Source organism: Hyla sarda, chromosome 4 (assembly GCF_029499605.1).
Source record: "Hyla sarda isolate aHylSar1 chromosome 4, aHylSar1.hap1, whole genome shotgun sequence".
NCBI classification, from domain to species: domain Eukaryota; kingdom Metazoa; phylum Chordata; class Amphibia; order Anura; family Hylidae; genus Hyla; species Hyla sarda.
Window position 1 is genome coordinate 409,934,703 of NC_079192.1, and position 23,840 is coordinate 409,958,542.

General features: G+C 43.4%; 2 protein-coding genes across 6 annotated transcripts in view; one reads left to right on the top strand and one right to left on the bottom strand.

Annotated features, from left to right (window-relative positions):
- Positions 1 to 23,840, bottom strand: part of SYN3 (synapsin III) — a 301,143-nt gene that overhangs the window by 78,607 nt on the left and 198,696 nt on the right. The window lies entirely within an intron of this gene.
- TIMP3 (TIMP metallopeptidase inhibitor 3) overlaps positions 9,387 to 23,840 on the top strand; it is a 57,116-nt gene continuing 42,662 nt past the window's right edge. Inside the window, exon 1 of one of the 2 annotated variants that reach the window (XM_056517692.1) lies at positions 9,387 to 9,561. In XM_056517692.1, coding sequence (XP_056373667.1) covers positions 9,435 to 9,561 — 127 coding nt within the window. In that variant the 5' untranslated portion in view covers positions 9,387 to 9,434. Of the gene's footprint in view, positions 9,562 to 22,616; positions 22,660 to 23,840 lie in introns of those variants that run through there. The other variant, XM_056517693.1, reaches the window with a different exon arrangement.

Below are 23,840 nucleotides of genomic sequence, written 5' to 3' on the forward strand. Positions count from 1 at the left end.
CAACTCAACTTCAGCAGCTCATTAGGACTGAAAGGATTAAGATTTTTTTTTTTAAATAGAAGTAATTTACAAAACTGTTTAACTTTCTGGCACCAGTTGGTATTTATAAAAAAAAAAAGTTTTTTTTCCTGAATAAACCCTTTAACTATTGCATGACACTGTGCAAAATGCTGAGTTAAGATAACGTAGTCGATCTATCTGCAGTCCTATGTAAAATTGTATTGTGCCCAATGACTAACGCAATACCGCTCCATCTGTAATTATAATATTATAGTAAATAGTCTGCAGTCCTATGTAAAATCACAAAACAAATGTTGTGCCCAATGACAAACTCATTACTGCTACATCTGTAAGTTATAATATTATAGTATATTAATCTGCAGTCCTATGTAAAATCATAAAAAAGGTCTTGTGCCCAATGACAAACTCATTACTGCTTCATCTGTAAGTTATAATATTATAGTATATTAATCTGCAGTCCTATGTAAAATCATAAACAAGGTCTTGTGCCCAATGACAAACTTATTACTGCTACATCTGTAAGTTATAATATTATAGTATATTAATCTGCAGTCCTATGTAAAATCATAAACAAGGTCTTGTGCCCAATGACAAACTTATTACTGCTACATCTGTAAGTTATAATATTATAGTATATTAATGTGCAGTCCTATGTAAAATCACAAAAAAGTGTTGTGCCTAATGACAAACTCATTACTGCTACATCTGTAAGTTATAATATTATAGTATATTAATCTGCAGTCCTATGTAAAATCACAAAAAAGTGTTGTGCCTAATGACAAACTCATTACTGCTACATCTGTAAATTATAATATTATAGTATATTAATGTGCAGTCCTATGTAAAATCACAAAAAAGTGTTGTGCCCAATGACAAACTCATTACTGCTACATCTGTAAATTATATTATAGTATATTAATCTGCAGTCCTATGTAAAATCACAAAAAAGTGTTGTGCCTAATGACAAACTCATTACTGCTACATCTGTAAGTTATAATATTATAGTATATTAATGTGCAGTCCTATGTAAAATCACAAAAAAGTGTTGTGCCCAATGACAAACCCATTACTGCTACATCTGTAAATTATAATATTATAGTATATTAATTTGCAGTCCTATGTAAAATCACAAAAAAGTGTTGTGCCCCATGACAAACCCATTACTGCTACATCTGTAAATTATAAGATTATAGTAAATATTCTGCAGTCCTATGTAAAATCACAAAACAAATGTTGTACCCAATGACAAACTCCCTACTACTACATCTGTAAGTTATAATATTATAGTATATTAATGTGCAGTCCTATGTAAAATCACAAAAAAAAGTGTTGTGGCCAATGACAAACTCCCCACTGCTACATCTGTCAGTGATAAGTGTACAGTACGTTGCAGAAGCTCTTACGCACAGACATGGTAGTATTAGTGCCCGTATACAGGTGTAAATGTAGCAGAGCCGAATGAGCTATTAGGAATGATTAAAACTCTGACTTGAAATGACACCGTAGACTTATCAACAGTCCTATGTAAAACCACACACACAAAAAAAAAGAGTTGTGCCATGTGACAAACTCAGCTCTGCTACATCTGTAAGGACTACTAATATATATATACACACACACACACACATATATATCAGTATATAGTATTCTGCAATAGATCTTTTTATTTCTTTTCATGTAATTCCTGTATACTTATACAGATGTAGCAGAGCTGATAGAGCTATCTAACCTGAAAATGCAGTCAGTCCCATGTAAAAAAAAAAAAAAAAATTCTACAAATTCAGCACTACTTCATCTGTATACATCAGTGTTTCCCAACCAGTGTGCCTCTAGCCGTTGGCTGTCCGGGCATGCTGGAAGTTGTAGTTTTGCAACAGCTGGAGGCACACTGGTTGGGAAACACTGATGTATACATCCCTGTACAATATTATAGATTGCAATATTAGACAAACTCAGCTCTACTACATCCCTGTATAACTTTATAAATTATAATTTAAAGCTGTGCTGTTAGACAAACTCAGCTCTACTACATCTGTATACATTCCTATCTAAATATATATATATATTTATATATATATATATATAAAATTATGGATTATAACATCATATATAGCTGTGCGCTGTTAGACAAACTCAGCTCTGCTACACGTGTATACATCCCTATATATTATTATGGATTATAACATCATATATATATATATATATATATATCTGCTGTTAGACAAACTCAACTCTGCTACATCTGTATATGTTCCTATATATTATTATGGATTGTAATATCATATATATATCTCTGCTGCTAAACAAACTCAGCTCTACTACATCTGTATATGTTCCTATATATTATTATGGATTGTAATCTCATATATATATATATATATATATATATATATATATATATATAGCTGTGCTGTTATACAAACTCAGCTCTGCTAAACGTGTATAGATCCGTATATAATAATATGGACTGTAATATCATATATAGCTGTGCTGATTGACAAACTCAGCTCTGCTACATCTGTATATGTTCCTATATAATACTACAAATGGCGGTATCATTGAGTGCTGTGCCACTTGACAAACTCAGCTCTGCTACATGTGTATATATTCCTATATAACAGTGGTCTCCAACCTGCGGACCTCCAGATGTTGTAAAACTACAACTCCCAGCATGCCCGGACAGCCAACGGCCTACAAGATCAGCTCTGCTGTATCTATCATTAAAGGTTTTTTTTTTTTTTTTTTTAAATCCACTGGTGCCAGAAAGTTAAACAGATTTGTAAATTACTTCTATTAAAAAATCTTAATCCTTCCAGTACTTATTAGCTGCTGAATACTAGAGAGGAAATTCTTTTCTTTTTGGAACACAGAGCTCTCTGCTGACATCATGACCACAGTGCTCTCTGCTGACATCTCTGTCCATTTTAGGAACTGTCCAGAGCAGCATATGTTCGCTATGGGGATTTTCTCCTACTCTGGACAGTTCTTAAAATGGACAGAGATGTCAGCAGAGAGCTCTGTGGTCATGATGTCAGCAGAGAGCTCTGTGTTCCAAAAAGAAAAGAATTTCCTCTGTAGTATTCAGCTGCTAATAAGTACTGGAAGGATTAAGATCTTATAATAGAAGTAATATACAAATTTGTTTAACTTTCTGGCACCAGTTGATTTAAAATAAAAAAATAAAATAAAAAACAAATTCCACCGGAGTACCCCTTTAAATCATCAAAATGATACAATCATCCAATGCCTGAAAGAGACAATTATTTTATTAAACTCCTTACAGTCACGGCCGTAAATGTTGGCCCCCCCGAAATTTTTCTATAAAATTAAGTATTCCTCACAGAAAAGGATTGCAGTAACACAGGTTTTGCTATACACATGTTTATTCCCTTTGTGTGTATTGGAACTAAACCAAAAAAGGGAGGAAAAAAGCAAATTGGACCTAATGTCACCAAACTCCAAAAATGGGCCGGACAAAATTATTGGCACCTTTCAAAATTGTGGATAAATAAGATTGTTTCAAGCATGTGATGCTCCTTTATACTCACCTGGGGCAATAAACAGGTGGGGGCAATATAAAAATCACACCTGACAGCAGATAAAAAGGAGAGAAGTTCACTTAGCCTTTGCATTGTGTGTCTGTGTGTGCCACACTAATAAGCATGGACAACAGAAAGAGGAGAAGAGAACTGTCTGAGGACTTGAGAACCAAAATTGTGGAAAAATATCAACAATCTCAAGGTCACAAGTCCATCTCCAGGGACCTAGATTTGCCTTTGTCCACAGTGCGAGACATTATCAAGAAGTTTACACCCCAAGGCACTGTAGCTAATCTCCCTGGGCGGGGACGGAAGAGAAAAATGTATGAAAGGTGTCAACGCAGGATAGTCCGGATGGTGGATAAGCAGCCCCAAACAAGTTCCAAAGATATTCAAGCTGTCCTGCAGGCTCAGGGGGCATCAGTGTCAGCGTGAACTATCCGTCGACATTTAAATTAAATGAAACGCTATGGAGGAGACTCAGGAGGACCCCACTATGGAGGAGACCCAGGAGGACCCCACTATGGAGGAGACCCAGGAGGACCCCACTATGGAGGAGACCCAGGAGGACCCCACTATGGAGGAGACCCAGGAGGACCCCACTTTGGGGGAGACCCAGGATGACCCCGCTATGGAGGAGACCCAGGAGGACCCCACTATGGAGGAGACCCAGGAGGACCCCACTATGGAGGAGACCCAGGAGGACCCCACTATGGAGGAGACCCAGGAGGACCCCACTATGGAGGAGACCCAAGAGGACCCCACTATGGAGGAGACCCAGGAGGACCCCACTATGGAGGAGACCCAGGAGGACCTCACTATGGAGGAGACCCAGGAGGACCCCACTATGGAGGAGACCCAGGAGGACCCCACTATGGAGAAGACCCAGGAGGACCCCACTATGGAGGAAACCCAGGAGGACCCCACTATGGAGGAGACCCAGGAGGACCCCACTATGGAGGAGACCCAGGAGGACCCCACTATGGAGGAGACCCAGTAGGACCCCACTATGGAGGAGACCCAGGAGGACCCCACTATGGAGGAGACCCAGGAGGACCCCACTATGGAGGAGACCCAGGAGGACCCCACTATGGAGGAGACCCAGGAGGACCCCACTATGGAGGAGACCCAGGAGGACCCCACTATGGAGGAGACCCAGGAGGACCCCACTATGGAGGAGACCCAGGAGGACCCCACTATGGAGGAGACCCAGGAGGACCCCACTATGGAGGAGACCCAGGAGGACCCCACTATGGAGGAGACCCAGGAGGGCCCCACTATGGAGGAGACCCAGGAGGACCCCACTACGGAGGAGACCCAGGAGGACCCCACTACGGAGGAGACCCAGGAGGACCCCACTATGGAGGAGACCCAGGAGGACCCCACTATGGAGGAGACCCAGGAGGACCCCAGTATGGAGGAGACCCAGGAGGACCCCACTATGGAGGAGACCCAGGAGGACCCCACTATGGAGGAGACCCAGGAGGACCCCACTATGGAGGAGACCCAGGAGGACCCCACTATGGAGGAGACCCAGGAGGACCCCACTATGGAGGAGACCCAGGAGGACCCCACTATGGAGGAGACCCAGGAGGACCCCACTATGGAGGAGACCCAGGAGGACCCCACTATGGAGGAGACCCAGGAGGACCCCACTATGGAGGAGACCCAGGAGGACCCCACTATGGAGGAGACCCAGGAGGACCCCACTATGGAGGAGACCCAGGAGGACCCCCTTATGGAGGAGACCCAGGAGGACCCCACTGCTGACACAGAGACATAAAAAAGTAAGACTACATTTTGCCAAAATGAACTTGAGTAACCAAAATCCTTCTGGGAAAACATCTTGTGGACAGATGAGACCAAGATAGATCTTTTTGGTAAAGCCCATCATTCTACTGTTTACCGAAAATGGAATGAGACCTACAAAGAAAAGAACACAGTACCTACAGTGAAATATGGGGGAGGTCAGTGATGTTTTGGGTTGTTTTGCTGCCTCTGGCACTGGGGGCCTTGAATGTGTACAAGACATCATGAAATCTGAGGATTACCAATGGATTTTGGGTCGCACTGTACAGCCCAGTGTCAGAAAGCTGGGTTTGTGTCCGAGATCTTGGGTCTTCCAGCAGGACAATGACCCCAAACATACGTCAAAAAGCCCCAGAAATGGATGACAACAAAGCGCTGGAGAATTCTGAAGTGTCAGCAATGAGTCCAGATCTAAATCCCATTGATCACCTGTGGAGAGATCTTATAATTACTGTTGGGAAAAGGCGCCGTCCAATAAGAGACCTGGAGCAGTTTGTAAAGGAAGAGCCCAACATTCCGGCTGAGAGGTGTAAGAAGCTTATTGATGATTATAGGAAGACACTGATTTCACTTATTTTTACCAAAGGGTGTACAACCAAATATTAAGTTAAGGGTGCCAATAATTTTGTCCAGCCCATTTTTGGAGTTTGGTGACATTATGTCCAATTTGCTTTTTTTCCTCCTTTTTGGTTTAGTTCCAATACACACAAAGGGAATAAACATGTGTATAGCAAAACGTGTTACTGCAATCCTTTCCTGTGAGAAATACTTCATTTTATAGAAAAATTTCAGGGGTGCCAACATTTACGGCCATGACTGTATGTCATCCTGTAGAACATATAAGATGTAGCAGAGCTGACTTATCTATTAAAGGGGTACTCCAGCCCTGAGACATCTTATCCCCTATTCAAAGGATAGGAGATAAGATGTCTCACCGCGGGGGTCCCGCCGCTGGGGACCCCCGCAATCTTGTACTCGCCACCCACCTGTTCGAGCTGCACGCCGCGGTGCCAGCTCACAAACAGCCGGGAGGCGACCACGGGGACGGAGTATCGTGACATCACGACTCCGCCTCCCCCTGTGTGACATTATGCCCCGCCCCAGCTATGCAAGTCCATGGGAGGGGGCGTGACGGCCGTCACGCCCCCTCCCATAGACTTGCATAGCGGGGGCGGGGCGTGACTTCACACATTTTTTATTTTGAAAAATCTTCTGTCATCCTTGTGCACTATATACAGACGTAGCAGAGCTTACAGGTTTATCTGCAGTCCTATGTAAAACTACAAAAAACGAGCTGTGCCGAATGACAAACTCAGCTCTGCTCCATCCATAGTAAGAGATAATCCCTGTGCACTTATACAGATGTAGTAGAACTTATTAAGCTATAAAGCTCTTTGTTGATATACCACACATTACAAGTTCATCTGCAGTCCTATGTAAAACCACAAAAAATTAGTTGTGTCCAATGACAAACTCAGCTCTGCTACATCAATAATAAGAGGTAATCCTTGTGCACATATACATATGTAGCAGAGCTGAATGAACCATTAAGAACTTTGTTTTTATACAATGAGTTATGAGTTTATCTGCAGTCCTATGTAAAACTACAAAAAAATGAGTTCAATCCACCAACTAACTCAGCTCTGCTACATCCATAGTAATATGTTTCTGCATCCATATACTAGAGCTTATTGATACCCCGCAAGTTACAATAAATTTAAAAAAATTATAATTGTGCCCAATGACAAACTCAGCTCTGCTACATCCATAGTAAGAGGTAATCCCTGCACACTTATACATATGTAGCAGAGCCGAAAAGCCATTAAGATCCTTATTACATCATAAATTACAAGCTTATCTGTAGTCCTATGTAAAACTACAAAAAAAGAAAAAAAATGAGTTGTGCCCAATAACTAATTCAGCTCTGCTACATCCGTAGTAAGAGCTAATTTTTGTGTATTTATACAGTTGTCGCAGAGCTGATTAATATCCAGAGAGTTACAAGTTTATCTGCAGTCCTATGCAAAAGTAGAAAAAAAACTAAGTTGCACCCAATGACAAACTCAGTTCCGCTACATCCACAGTAAAATATAATCCTTGTGCACTTATACAGATGTAGCAGAGCTCAAAAAGCTGTTAAGCTGTTACAAGTTTCTCTACAGTCCTATGTAAAACTATGAGTTGTGCCCAATAACAAACTCAGCTCTGCTACATCTATAGTAAGAGCTAATTTCTGTGCACTTGTCAGATGTAGCAGAGCTCACTGATACCCCTTGAATTACAACATAATCTGCAGTCTTGTGTAAAAAAAAAAAAAAAGAGTTGTCCCAATGACAAACTCAGCTCTACTACATCCATAGTAAGATATAATCCTTCTGCACTTATACAGATGTAGCAGAGCTCAAAAAGCTAATAAGCTCTTTGTTGATACAGCACGAGTTACGAGTTTCTCTACAGTCCTATGTAAAACTATGAGTTGTGCTTAGTGACAAACTCAGCCCTGCTACATCCATAATAAGAGGTAATCCTTCTGCACTTATACATATGTAGCAGAGCTCAAAAAGCTAATAAGCTCCTTGTTGATACATCATGAGTTACGAGTTTCTCTACAGTCCTATGTAAAACTATGAGTTGTGCTTAGTGACAAACTCAGCTCTGCTACATCCATAATAAGATGTAATCCTTCTGCACTTATACAGATGTAGCAGAGCTCAAAAAGCTATTAAGCTCTTTGTTGATACGCCAAGAGTTACAAGTTTCTCTACAGTCCTATGTAAATCTATGAGTTGTGCCCAATGACAAACTCAGCTCTTCTACATCCAGAGTAAGAGCTAATTTCTGTGCACTTGTCAGATGTAGCAGAGCTCACTGATACCCCTCGAATTACAAAATAATCCGCAGTCCTGTGTAAAAATAAAAAATAAATGAGTTGTGCCCAGTGACAAACTCAGCTCTGCTACATCCATAGTAAGATATAATCCTTCTGCACTTATACAGATGTAGCAGAGCTCAAAAAGCTATTACACTCCTTGTTGATACAGCACGAGTTACGAGTTTCTCTACAGTCCTATGTAAATCTATGAGTTGCGTTTAATGACAAACTCAGCTCTGCTACATCCGCAGTAAGACCTAATTTCTGTGCACTTGTACAGATGTAGCAGAGCTTATTGATACCACTCGAATGACAAGATAATCTGCAGTCCTGTTTAAAAAAAACTAAATAAAAGAGTTGTGCCCAATGACAAACTCAGCTCTGCTACATCCATAGTAAGAGGTAATTCCTGTGCACTTGTACAGATGTAGCAGAGCTTATTGGTAATCCTTGAATTACAAGATAATCTGCAATCCCGTGTAAAAAATATAAAAATAAAATGAGTTGTGTCAAATGACAAACTCAGCTCTGCTACATCCACAGTAAGATATAATCCTTCTGCACTTATACAGATGTAGCAGAGCTCAAAAAGCTATAAAGCTCTTTGTTGATACAGCACGAGTTACGAGTTTCTTTACAGTCCTATGTAAAACTATGAGTTGTGCCCAATAACAAACTCAGCTCTGCTACATCCAGAGTAAGAGGTAATTCCTGTGCACCTGTACGGATGTAGCAGAGTTTACTGATACCCCTCGAATTACAACATAATCTGCAGTCCTGTGTAAAACAAAATAAAAGAGTTGTGCCCAATGACAAACTCAGCTCTGCTACATCCACAGTAAGAGGTAACGGCACAGTGTTGGCTGCGGTGCCTTGGCACGGGTCCCACGCCTGGCAGAGGGGCTGTTGTTTTGAACTTGAGATCCTCTGCTTTAGTAATCACGGTCCCTAAAGAGTCCCCCCCCAGAACATTCCCTTATCCCCTACAAGGAAACATAAGAGGGACTGAGCTGAGACTCGCCACCCCCTCCTGCAGTCCTAATGATGCCATTGGCCTGGGCTCCGGGGGCAGGACAGAGGAGGGGACAGCCGGCGCACGCTCTGCTACATATAAACCTGCAGTCACCAGGCGGGCAGCACAGTGGTACCAGGTTATAGTGGTGATCAGTCCTGTGGATCCTGCCCGCCGCGCCATGTCTGCCATCACCAACCTCCTGCTCTTCACCCTCTCCCTAGTTATTGGGGACTTCTTGTACCCGGTGGACGGCTGCACCTGCGCCCCCAGTCACCCCCAGGATGCCTTCTGCAACTCCGACATAGGTAAGTGCCCTACAGATACTATGGTGGCACACCAATGCCAGGCTGGTAGCGGCAAAGCACTGCCCCATTGAAGTCAATGGAAACGTTGCGAGATGTCCCATAGTCTAGATCTCTGGTCTCCAAAACTGCGGCACCTCCAGACGTTGCGAAACTACAACTCCCAGTTGCGAAACTACAACTCCCAGCATGCCCGGACAGCCAACGGCTGTCCGGGCATGCTGGGAGTTGTAGTTTCGCAACATCTGAGGTGTGTGTGTAGTTTTGCAACAGGTGAAAAGCCACCAAACGTTAAGTCTGATATTAGGGCTACCGCCCCTTTAAGACCAAGGGACATGGACCACAGGGACTTGGAGATGCTTTGCCCGTGGTAGGGTGGCACTACGTGGGTGTTTACCAACTTTTTCCCCCCCCATTGACTTTTTTTTTGTTTTTTGCCACAGACTTTTTTCTATTTTTCGCCACAGGGAGCGCTGTTGCGTCGGGGTGTGTGGTGTCTCCGACATGGTTGGGGTATAGCAGAGCCGGATTTGTCATCTTTAGGGGAACATAATTGGACGCGCATCTGGCAAATCCGGCTCTGCTGCATCTGACAGTCACATCTCCGATATATAATGAATGCAGCCGGAGCCGAACAGACGCAGCTTCCTGACAAATCCTAATTGTGCGTCGTGTGACAAATGTTTTAATTGAGCGTCATGTGACAAACTTAATAGAGCGTCAGGTGACAGGCTTAACTGTGCTGCGCCATCAGACAACCTTAACCATGCAGTGTCTGACCAACTTATCTGCGCAGCATCTGAGAGACTTAACAGTGCAGTGTCTGACCAACTTATCTGCGCAGCATCAGACAGACTTAACAGTGCAGTGTCTGACCAACTTATCTGCGCAGCATCAGACAGACTTAACAGTGCAGTGTCTGACCAACTTATCTGCGCAGCATCAGACAGACTTAACAGTGCAGTGTCTGACCAACTTATCTGCGCAGCATCTGAAAAATGTAACTCTGCGCCATCAGACAACCTTAACTGTGCAGTGTCCAACAAACTTAACTGTGCAGCATCAGACAGACTTAACAGTGCAGTGTCTGACAAACTTATCTGTGCAGCATCAGACAGACTTAACCATGCAGTGTCCAACAAACTTATCTGTGCAGAATCAGACAGACTTAACAATGCAGTGTCTGACAAACTTATCTGTGCAGCATCAGACAGACTTAACCATGCAGTGTCCAACAAACTTATCTGTGCAGCATCAGACAGACTTAACAGTGCAGTGTCTGACAAACTTATCTGTGCAGCATCAGACAGACTTAACAGTGCAGTATCTGACAAACCTATTTGTGCAGCATCTGACAAACTTAACTCTGCGCCATCAGACAACCTTAACCATGCAGTGTCCAACAAACTTATCTGTGCAGCATCAGACAGACTTAACAGTGCAGTGTCCAACAAACTTATCTGTGCAGCATCAGACAGACTTAACAGTGCAGTGTCTGACAAACTTATCTGTGCAGCATCAGACAGACTTAACCATGCAGTGTCCAACAAACTTATCTGTGCAGCATCAGACAGACTTAACAGCGCAGTTTCTGACCAACTTATCTGTGCAGCATCAGACAGACTTAACAGTGCAGTATCTGACAAACCTGACTGTGTGGCACCCAACAAACTTAACTCTGTGCCATCAAACAACCTGAACAGTGCAGCATCTGACAAGCTTTGTAGCATATGACAAAAGGTAAATGAGAAACGACTTTGTGCAACTCTGCAGCCTCTTACAAATTTAACTCTGCACCATCAGACAAATTTAACTCTGCAGCATCTGACAAACTTAACTCTGCGCCATCTGACAAACTCAACTTTTCAGCATGAGATAAACTTAACTCTGCGCCATTCGACCAACTTAACTCTGCGCCATCCGACCAACTTAACTCTGCGCCATCCGACCAACTTAACCCTGCGCCATCCGACCAACTTAACTCTGTGTCATCCGACAAATTCCAAATAGGAATAACAGAAAAATAAGGGACTGCTGCATTTAAAGTGAAGGAACGGTGATAATTCTGGGTGGCACCCCTGGAGCAGCAGGCCAAGAGAACCGCAACAGACGAAGGAGACTACAAGTCCCAGCACATCCTGCCAGCTTTGGGATTTTCCTCTCAGTTTCCTCGCCTGTGGATGCCGGAATAATAGCCGCGTCTGTTGTCACCTAAAATTTTTCCCCCATAAAAACACAGATGAGGTGACTCCAGTCTCCCGGCCTGCGAGGCCGGAGGGGAAAGGGTTAATAAGGCCGTTTCCTTCAAGCCTCCTCTGTAATCTTCCTGCACTTCCTCGAGGCTTCGTTTGTGGTTTCTTTAAAACCTCCATTAACTCCAAGAGAAGCCTGTGATGTAACCGGCGTCAGGGGCGCGCTGTCACTTTAAGAGTTTAAAGGGGCGCTCCAGTTCTCATATCCATGCATTATTATCTCAAGGTCTGGTAGATGTTTCCATGTCACTTGCAAAGAGACAACCAGTGCGCCTCCAGCTGTTGCAAAATCTACAACTCCCAGCATGCTCGGACAGCCTTCGGCTGTCCGGGCATGCTGGGAGTTGTAGTTTTGCTGGGAGTTGTAGTCGTGTCCTTTTCCCTATGTATGAGGACAGCGCTACCCGTCATCTTCTGCCAGATGGTTCATGGTCTCAGCTTCCAGCATTTTGGCTCTGTCTATTTTTGGTCCAGTGACCTCCATTCTGGGATATCGTCAGACTGCGGTCATATGGGAGAACACCGCACAGGTCAGGATGTACGACCATCTGTCAGCGTATGTATGGAAGTATTATACTCCAGAACTGCACTCACTATTCTGCTGGTGAGGTCACTGTGTATATACATTACATTACTGATCCTGAGTTATGTCCTGTATTATACTCCAGAGCTGTACTCACTATTCTGCTGGTGAGATCACTGTGTATATACATTACATTACTTATCCTGCACTGATCCTGAGTTATATCCTGTATTATACTCCAGAGCTGTACTCACTATTCTGCTGGTGAGGTCACTGTGTACATACATTACATTACTTATCCTGTACTGATCCTGAGTTATATTCTGTATTATACTCCAGAGCTGTACTCACTATTCTGCTGGTGAGGTCACTGTGTACATACATTACATTACTTATCCTGTACTGATCCTGAGTTCAGCTCTGGAGTATAATACAGGATATAACTCAGGATCAGTACAGGATAAGTAATGTAATGTATGTACACAGTGACCTCACCAGCAGAATAGTGAGTACAGCTCTGGAGTATAGTACAGGATATAACTCAGGATCAGTACAGGATAAGTAATGTACTGTATGTACACAGTGACCTCACTAGCAGAATAGTGAGTACAACTCTGGAGTATAATACAGGATATAACTCAGGATCAGTACAGGATAAGTAATGTAATGTATGTACACAGTGACCTCACCAGCAGAATAGTGAGTACAGCTCTGGGGTATAATACAGGATATAACTCAGGATCAGTACAGGATAAGTAATGTAATGTATGTACAGTGACCCCACCAGCAGAATAGTGAGTGCAGCTCTGGAGTATAATACAGGATATAACACAGGATCAGTACAGGATAAGTAATGTAATGTATGTACACAGTGACCTCACCAGCAGAATAGTGAGTACAGCTCTGGAGTATAATATAGGATATAACTCAGGATCAGTACAGGATAAGTAATGTAATGTATATACACAGTGACCTCACCTGCAGAATAGTGAGTACAGCTCTGGAGTATAATACAGGATATAACTCAGGATCAGTACAGGATAAGTAATGTAATGTATATACACAGTGACCTCACCTGCAGAATAGTGAGTACAGCTCTGGAGTATAATACAGGATATAACTCAGGATCAGTACAGGATAAGTAATGTAATGTATGTAACAGTGATCTCAGCAGCAGAATAGTGAGTGCAGCTCTGCAGTATAATACAGAATATAACTCAGGATCAGTACAGGATAAGTAATGTAATGTATGTACACAGTGACCTCACCAGCAGAATAGTGAGTACAGCTCTGGAGTATAATACAGGATATAACTCAGGATCAGTACAGGATAAGTAATGTAATGTATGTACATAGTGACCTCACCAGCAGAATAGTGAGTACAGCTCTGGGGTATAATACAGGATATAACTCAGGATCAGTACAGGATCAGTAATGTAATGTATGTACACAGTGACCTCACCAGCAGAATAGTGAGTACAGCTCTGGAGTATAATACAGGATATAACTCAGGATCAGTACAGGATAAGTAATGTAATGTATGTACACAGTGACCTCACCAGCAGAATAGTGAGTACAGCTCTGGAGTATAATACAGGATATAACTCAGGATCAGTACAGGATAAGTAATGTAATGTATGTACACAGTGACCTCACCAGCAGAATAGTGAGTACAGCTCTGGAGTATAATACAGGATATAACTCAGGATCAGTACAGGATAAGTAATGTAATGTATGTACACAGTGACCTCACCAGCAGAATAGTGAGTACAGCTCTGGAGTATAATCTGGTCCCAGTATTATGGTTGATCTGTAGATCTGGTTTCTATAGGATGCGGTGGGTTCGGTATAAATACTCGGGAACAGCTGAGGTTAATGCTGAGAACAGATGACGGGATGACAGGTGCTCTGGTGGTCTATGGTGGCCCCCGGGTCACTATTATTCTGCACCACATTTAGGGTGTTAATAGATTGTAATAGAGTGGGGGTCTGTGACCTGCTGCGTCCCTGCTGTTGTGGGACTACAACTCTCAGCATACCACTATGTAGGTAAAACCACCAACTCTCCTGGTTCATGTATCGGGGGCCCCTCCGAATTCCGGTGTAATGTTCCTTTAAGACTTTTGGCGAGCCCCCCTGCTCTGGTGTGCGGAGGGTGTGTCACATGGAAAGTTCAGGAATCAGGGAATGAGAGAAATAGTGGGGCGAGAGGGCGAGAGAGAGGGCGAGAGAGTTATAGAGGGGAAAGTGTAATAGAAGAGGGGAGAACATGTACATAGAGAACTGCAGTAAGGCCGCGTTCACACTGTTACTGTCTCATATTCTGTGTCAGAAATCTCATATAATGTCTATGATCTGCAGCACATGGTTTATGATACAGATTATAGCAGTAATTCCCAACCAGGGTGCCTCCAGCTGTTGCAAAACTACAACTCCCAGCATGCCCGGACAGCTGAACAGGGTGCCTCCAGCTGTTGCAAAAGTACAACTTCCAGCATGCCCGGACAGCCGAACAGGGTGCCTCCAGCTGTTGCAAAACTACAACTCCCAGCATGCCCGGACAGCCTTCGGCTGTCCGGGCATGCTGGGAGTTGTAGTTTTGCAACAGCTGGAGGCACCCTGGTTGGAAAACGCTGGATTATAGACACAAAAATAGTCACATTCTACACTGAATCTTCTACATCTCTGTGTGAACACTGCCTACTAGAGGGCGATAGAGAGGAGGGCGAAGGGATGGGGTGGAAAGGGTGATGGGTGGAGAATAATGGGGCGAGAAAAGAAAACTGGGAGGCAATAGGGAGAAGGAGGGTGAAGGGATGAGGAGGAAAGGGTGATGGAAGGAGAGTAATGGGGCGAGACAAGAAAACTAGAGGGCGATAGAGAGGAGGGCGAAGGGATGGGAAGGAAAGGGTGATGGAAGGAGAGTAATGGGGCAAGAAAAGAAAACTAGAGGGCAATAGAGAGGAGGGCAAAGGGATGGGAAGGAAAGGGTGATGGAAGGAGAGTAATGGGGCGAGAAAAGAAAACTAGAGGGCGATAGAGAGGAGGGCGAAGGGATGGGAAGGAAAGGGTGATGGAAGGAGAGTAATGGGGCAAGAAAAGAAAACTAGAGGGCAATAGAGAGGAGGGCAAAGGGATGGGAAGGAAAGGGTGATGGAAGGAGAGTAATGGGGCGAGACAAGAAAACTAGAGGGTGATAGGGAGAAGAAGGGTGAAGGGATGGGAAGGAAAGGGTGATGGAAGGAGAGTAATGGGGCGAGACAAGAAAACTAGAGGGCGATAGAGAGAAGGAGCGTGAAGGGATGGGGAGGAAAGGGTGATGGAAGGAGAGTAATGGGGCGAGACAAGAAAACTAGAGGGCGATAGGGAGAAGGAGGGTGAATATATAGGGAGTAAAGAGTAATGGGGCAATGAAGGAAGAGTAATGGGGTGAGAAAAGGAAACAATGGGGTGATAGAGAGAAGGAGGTTAAAGTGATGGGGAGAAAAGGGTTATGGGAGGAGAGTTATGGGGTGAGAGAAGAAAACTAGGGGGCGATAAAGGGAAGGAGGGCGAAGAGATGGGGAGAAGAGTGTGATAGGGCGATGGAGGGAGAGGAATGGGGTGAGAGGAAAAAAATAGAGGGTGAAAGAGAGAAGGAGGGTGAAAGGATGGGGAGTATAGGGTGATAGGGTGATGGAATATGCGAGAGAAGGAATGGGGAGGAAGAGAAAAGGGTGATGGGGCGATGGAAGGCGAGTAATGGGATGAGAGAAGAAAACTAAGGGTAAAGGAGAGAAGGGCGAAGAGAGGGAAGTAATAGGGTGATAGAGCATTAAAAGGAGTGTAATGGGGTGAAAGAAGAAAACTCTAGGGGGCGATAGAGAGAAGGTGGAAAAAGAAGGGCGAAGGGATAAAGAGAAGAAAAGTGTGATAGTGATGGAAGGTGAGGAATATGGTGAGAGAAGAAAACTAGAGGGCGATAGAAAAAAGAAGGGTGAAGGGAGAAAGGGAAATGGGTGACGGGGCGATGGAAGGAGGAAAAACAGCGTGGTGCTATATCAGTTATAAGGTGGAGGGCGATGGAGGATAGAATGGTGAGGGGGTGATGGTGGACAGTGAGGGAGGGGTCATAGGGTCACAGAGATATGGAGGAAAGGCCGAGGGGCGACAGGGTGATGGAGGGAGAAGTGATCACCGACCCAACACTCTTCTATACTGCACTGGTTTATATATTGGAATATCTCCAAAAAGACAAATATTGTGGCGAATCCATTCACTTTACTGGACCCAATGTCATTGAGCGTAGACTGAGTGTGGCCCCTGAGGTGAACGGGCCCGCTGCGGGCACACCATAGTATACAGTCTATCATGAGGTGGATATATATTTCTGTCTGTGTATAGTGCCCCCCCTCCTCCCCATCTCGTAGCCGTGAGTTCTGACTAATTCTCACCAATCAGGCCTCGGGGGCCTCGGGGACGCGGTGACAACACATCTGTCGGCTGGAGGAGCTTTAGGAAGCCAAGTGATAAGACGTCTCGATTTTTATTTTAAACCAAGAAGGAAATGGAATCCCCGAGATGGCCGGAGTTCTCACATATATAATTGGTCTGGCAGCTGATGTAATGATTAAAGAGAAGAACGACTCCGCCGCACGAAAAGTCATCCGGGAAAGGTACAAGAAAAAGCTACACAACTCCTAAAAAGTCAGGGAAAAAGAGCGTCATGTGGGCAAAATATACATTACCCTTCAGGACTGTCTAGGCCGAGCAGGATTGGGAGCCCATGAGTTCAGGTCCAGTATCTTCCCTATGGTTTTGGGATACAAGTGGACCGGAAATATGAACTATTTGGGGTGAACAATGAGAAAAGATGGCAAACCAATCAACTTCAGAAAAAAATTGTGGGGTCTGTAACCCTATGGCTCAGCCCGTGAACATCTATAAGTGCCCCAAGTCCAGCTTGATCTGAGGTGATTGAGGATAACTATGAGGATGGGATATGAGGTCGGGATATGAGGTCGGGATGTGAGGACGGAATATGAGGATGGGATATGAGGTCGGGATATGAGGACGGAATATGAGGATGGGATATGAGGTCGGGATATGAGGTCGGGATGTGAGGTCGGGATGTGAGGACGGAATATGAGGATGGGATATGAGGTCGGGATATGAGGACGGAATATGAGGATGGGATATGAGGTCGGGATATGAGGTCGGGATGTGAGGACGGAATATGAGGATGGGATATGAGGTCGGGATATGAGGACAAAATATGATGTCTAGATATGAGGATCGGATATGAGAACAGGATATGAGGATGAGATATGATGTCTGGATATAAGGACGGGATATGAGGATGAGATATGAGGATGAGATATGATGTCTGGAAATGAGGACGAGATATGAGAATGAGATATGATGTCTGGATAGGAGGACGGGACATGAAGACGAGATATGATGTCTGGATATGAGGACAGGATATGAGATTGGGATATGATGTCTGGATATGAGATTGGGATATGATGTCTGGATATAAGGACGGGACATGAAGACGAGATATGATGTCTGGATATGAGGACAGGATATGAGATTGGGATATGATGTCTGGATATGAGATTGGGATATGATGTCTGGATATAAGGACAGGACATGAAGACGGGATATGATGTCTGGATATAAGGACGGGACATGAAGACGGGATATGATGTCTGGATATGAGAACGGGATATGAGATTGGGATATGATGTCTGGATATGAGATTGGGATATGATGTCTGGATATGAGGACTAGAGCATCATAATTGCTTTTCCTCTCCCACAAGGATTGGGTAGGAAGACCGGGGAATGCCGGGTACTCAGCCAGTACTAATAAGATCTCCATCTTTTTTCTTTACACGGGGCGAGGGGGGCGAGCAGTAACCCCTCCCTGCAGTGAGGATAGAGTGGAGTCTGCACTTCTCGCTTACATAAGGCTCCGTTCGGACTGTGAAGAACATTTTGGTGTGGTAACGGGGTGTGATGAGGGCAGATGTTGTTACCCTAGGGGCAGCACGGGGTAACACCTCCCGCCCTGGGCCACCACAAAGGCACTGACTCGTCCCCTGACATCACCCAGTTCCCGCAGGTTCTCTTAACAAAACCCATTAACACAAAAAATCCCTCCGTTTTGTTTCGCACGTTGCCATCACAACAAGCTCCATAATAAAGAGAAGAGAGCCCCCCCCCCCCCCCCCCCCCCCAAAAAAAAACACAACAACAGCTTTCACTAGTGACCATGTGGGATGGACTCTTCACAGAGAGAGGTATCAAAACCAGATATTCAACAACTACAACTTCCAGCATGGACGGCCAATGACTGTCAGAGCATGCTGGGAGTGGTAGTTTTGCAACGTTATGGACAGGCCTATACTATACATGAGTGTTTCCCAACCAGGGTGCCTCCAGCTGTTGCAAAACTACAACTCCCAGCATGTCCGGACAGCCAGCGGCTGTCCGGGCATGCTGGGAGCTGTAGTTTTACAACAGCTATACGTCATGGGGGAACTCTTCTACATAAAGGGGTTGTCAGAGGTGGAAAAACTCTCTTAGACTATTGTAATTCACATGAATAGAGGCGGCAGGTGACTCTTCACTGCATCGGTTCTGCTGCAACTAATGACGAGTGAGGAGAAAACCCATTGTTATATCTCACTACAGGACTAGAGCCGCAACTAACAGCGTACGAGGCGTCTACTTCACACGTTACCTTAGATAGAAGTGGTTCTAGGATGAGTGACACCAAATGTGGCTGCCAATATCCTGTATTATACTCCAGAGCTGTACTCACTATTCTGCTGGTGAGGTCACTGTGTACATACATTACATTACTTATCCTGTACTGATCCTGAGTTATATCCTGCATTATACTCCAGAGCTGTACTCACTATTCTGCTGGTGAGGTCACTGTGTACATACATTACATTACTTATCCTGTACTGATCCTGAGTTATATCCTGTATTATACTCCAGAGCGGCACTCACTATTCTGCTGGTGAGGTCACTGTGTACATACATTACATTACTTATCCTGTACTGATCCTGAGTTATATCCTGTATTATACTCCAGAGCTGTACTCACTATTCTGCTGGTGAGGTCACTGTGTACATACATTACATTACTTATCCTGTACTGATCCTGAGTTATATCCTGTATTATACTCCAGAGCTGTACTCACTATTCTGCTGGTGAGGTCACTGTGTACATACATTACATTACTTATCCTGTCCTGATCCTGAGTTATATCCTGTATTATACTCCAGAGCTGTACTCACTATTCTGCTGGTGAGGTCACTGTGTACATACATTACATTACTTATCCTGTACTGATCCTGAGTTATATCCTGTATTATACTCCAGAGCTGTACTCACTATTCTGCTGGTGAGCTCACTGTGTACATACATTATATTACTTATCCTGTACTGATCCTGAGTTATATCGTGTATTATACTCCAGAGCTGTACTCACTATTCTGCTGGTGGGGTCACTGTGTACATACATTACATTACTTATCCTGTACTGATCCTGAGTTATATCGTGTATTATACTCCAGAGCTGTACTCACTATTCTGCTGGTGAGGTCATTGTGTACATACATTACATTACTTATCCTGTACTGATCCTGAGTTATATCCTGTATTATACTCCAGAGCTGTACTCACTATTCTGCTGGTGAGGTCACTGTGCACATACATTACATTACTTATCCTGTACTGATCCTGAGTTATATTCTGTATTATACTCCAGAGCTGTACTCGCTATTCTGCTGGTGAGGTCACTGTGTACATACATTACATTACTTATCCTGTACTGATCCTGAGTTATATCCTGTATTATACTCCAGAGCTGTACTCGCTATTCTGCTGGTGAGGTCACTGTGTACATACATTACATTACTTATCCTGTACTGATCCTGAGTTATATCCTGTATTATACTCCAGAGCTGTACTCACTATTCTGCTGGTGAGGTCACTGTGTACATACATTACATTACTTATCCTGTACTGATCCTGAGTTATATCCTGTATTATACTCCAGAGCTGTACTCAGTATTCTGCTGGTGAGGTCACTGTGTACATACATTACATTACTTATCCTGTACTGATCCTGAGTTATATCCTGTATTATACTCCAGAGCTGTACTCACTATTCTGCTGGTGAGGTCACTGTGTACATACATTACATTACTTATCCTGTACTGATCCTGAGTTATATCCTGTATTATACTCCAGAGCTGTACTCAGTATTCTGCTGGTGAGGTCACTGTGTACATACATTACATTACTTATCCTGTACTGATCCTGAGTTATATCCTGTATTATACCTCAGAGCTGTACTCACTATTCTGCTGGTGAGGTCACTGTGTACATACATTACATTACTTATCCTGTACTGATCCTGAGTTATATCCTGTATTATACTCCAGAGCTGTACTCGCTATTCTGCTGGTGAGGTCACTGTGTACATACATTACTTATTCCAGGCTTTAAAGGGGTTATCCAGGAAAATACTTTTATTTTTTTTTTATATCAACTGGCTCCAGAAAGTTAAACGGATTTGTAAATTACTTCTATTAAAAAAATCTTAATCCTTTCAGTACTTATGAGCTTCTTTTCTGTCTAAGTGCTCTCTGATGACACCTGTCTCGGGAACTGCCCAGTTTAGAAGCAAATCCCCATAGCAAACCTCTTCTAAACTGGGCGTTTCCCGAGACAGGTGTCATCAGAGAGGATTTAGACAGAAAAGAACAACCTTAACTTCAGAAGCTCATAAGTACTGAAAGGATTAAGATTTTTTAATAGAAGTAATTTACAAAGCTGTTTAACTTTCTGGAGCCAGTTTATATATATATATATATATATATATATATATATATATATATATACATATATAAATAATATAAAAGTTTTTTCCTGGATAACCCCTTTAAAGGGGTACTCCGCTGAAAACCTTTTTTCTTTTAAATCAACTGGTGGCAGAAAGTTAAACATATTTGTAAATTACTTCTATTCTTTTCTTTTTGGAATGCTCTCTAATGACATCACGACCACAGTTCTCTCTGCTGACGTTATTATAATAATAATAACACTTTATTTATTGTTGTCCTTAGTGGGATTTGAACCCAAGTCCCCAGCACTGCAAGGCAGCAGTGCTAACCACTGAGCCACCATGCTGCCCTTAGCATACATCTGCTATGCCCGGCTACTAAAATGGACAGAGATGTCAGCAGAGAGCACTGTGCTCGTGATGTCATCAGTGTTCCAAAAAGAAAAGAATTTCCTCGGTAGCATTCAGCAGCTAATAAGTACTGGAAGGATTAAGATTTTTTAACAGAAGTAAATTAAAAATATGGTTAACTTTCTGCCACCAGTTGATTTAAAAGAAAAAAGGTTTTCACCGGAGTACCCCTTTAAGTATTCCTTAGAGAAGTGTTTCACAACCAGTGTGCCTCCAGGTGTTGCAAAACTACAACTTCCAGCATGCCCGGACAGCCGAAGGCTGTCCGGGCATGCTGGGAGTTGTAGCTTTGCAACAGCTGGAGGCACACTGGTTGGTAAACACTTCCTTAGAGTATTGTGTTCTTAGTCCTGGGATCTTGGTATTGGGATCTTAGTTCTGAGATGTAGGTCCTTGGAATAATAGGGTTGAACAGAGAATAGAGAGGGGCCTATTCTTTAATTTGATTTATTCCTGTGACCTCCTGTCCCGCCCTATAATGGACTCTATGGGCCGGGCGGACGTCATTAATCACTAGGACGACATATAATACATGAGACCACCAATGTACATGTCCGCCTGCGGGGTCCACCCAGATCTCCACACAAAGGCAGCCGCACCTTATCTGATGTACGAATTACTCCTCCGAAAAGGAAGTGACCCCAAAGGCTCAAAATAAACTATAACTAAGGCGGAGGCCTGATACCCAAATGTGCAGGATAAGTAGTGTCATGTATGTGTGGTGGCCCAGTACGGGAGGCGTTACCCCGTGCTCCTGCTGTCCTGTCATAACGCCATGCCCTGGCGTCACGAATACAAGGGGTTAATGCCATCTGCCCCCAGGGTAACAACATTTGCCCTCATCACACCCCGCCACCACATATGTACACCACTGGGGGAGATTTATCAAAAAACTCCAAAGGAAAAGTTGCCCAGTTGCCCATAGCAACCAATCAGATCACTTCTTTCATTTTTGAAAAGGCCTCTGAGAAATGAAAGAAACGATCTGATTGGTTGCTATGGGCAACTGGGCAACTTTTCCGCTGGACAGCTTTTGATTAATCTCCCCCAGTGACTCCACCAGCAGAATAGTGAGTGCAGCTCTGGGGTATAATACAGGATATAACTCAGGATCAGTACAGGATAAGTAATGTAATGTATGTACACAGTGACCTCACCAGCAGAATAGTGAGTGCAGCTCTGGAGTATAATACAGGATATAACTCAGGATCAGTACAGGATCAGTAATGTAATGTATATACACAGTGACCTCACCAGCAGAATAGTGAGTACAGCTCTGGAGTATAATACAGGATATAACTCAGGATCAGTACAGGATAAGTAATGTAATGTATGTACACAGTGACCCCACCAGCAGAATAGTGAGTACAGCTCTGGAGTATAATACAGGATATAACTCAGGATCAGTACAGGATAAGTAATGTAATGTATGTACACAGTGACCTCACCAGCAGAATAGTGAGTACAGCTCCGGAGTATAATACAGGATATAACTCAGGATCAGTACAGGATAAGTAATGTAATGTATGTACACAGTGACCTCACCAGCAGAATAGTGAGTACAGCTCTGGGGTATAATACAGGATATAACTCAGGATCAGTACAGGATAAGTAATGTAATGTACACAGTGACCTCACCAGCAGAATAGTGAGTACAGCTCTGGAGTATAATACAGGATATAACTCAGGATCAGTACAGGATAAGTAATGTAATGTATGTACACAGTGACCTCACCAGCAGAATAGTGAGTACAGCTCTGGAGTATAATACAGGATATAACTCAGGATCAGTACAGGATAAGTAATGTAATGTATGTACACAGTGATCTCACCAGCAGAATAGTGAGTACAGCTCTGGAGTATAATACAGGATATAACTCAGGATCAGTACAGGATAAGTAATGTAATGCATGTACACAGTGACCCCACCAGCAGAATAGTGAGTACAGCTCTGGAGTATAATACAGGATATAACTCAGGATCAGTACAGGATCAGTAATATAATGTATGTACACAGTGACCTCACCAGCAGAATAGTGAGTGCAGCTCTGGAGTATAATACAGGATATAACTCAGGATCAGTACAGGATAAGTAATATAATGTATGTACACAGTGACCTCACCAGCAGAATAGTGAGTACAGCTCTGGAGTATAATACAGGATATAACTCAGGATCAGTACAGGATAAGTAATGTAATGTATGTATACAGTGACCTCACCAGCAGAATAGTGAGTACAGCTCTGGAGTAT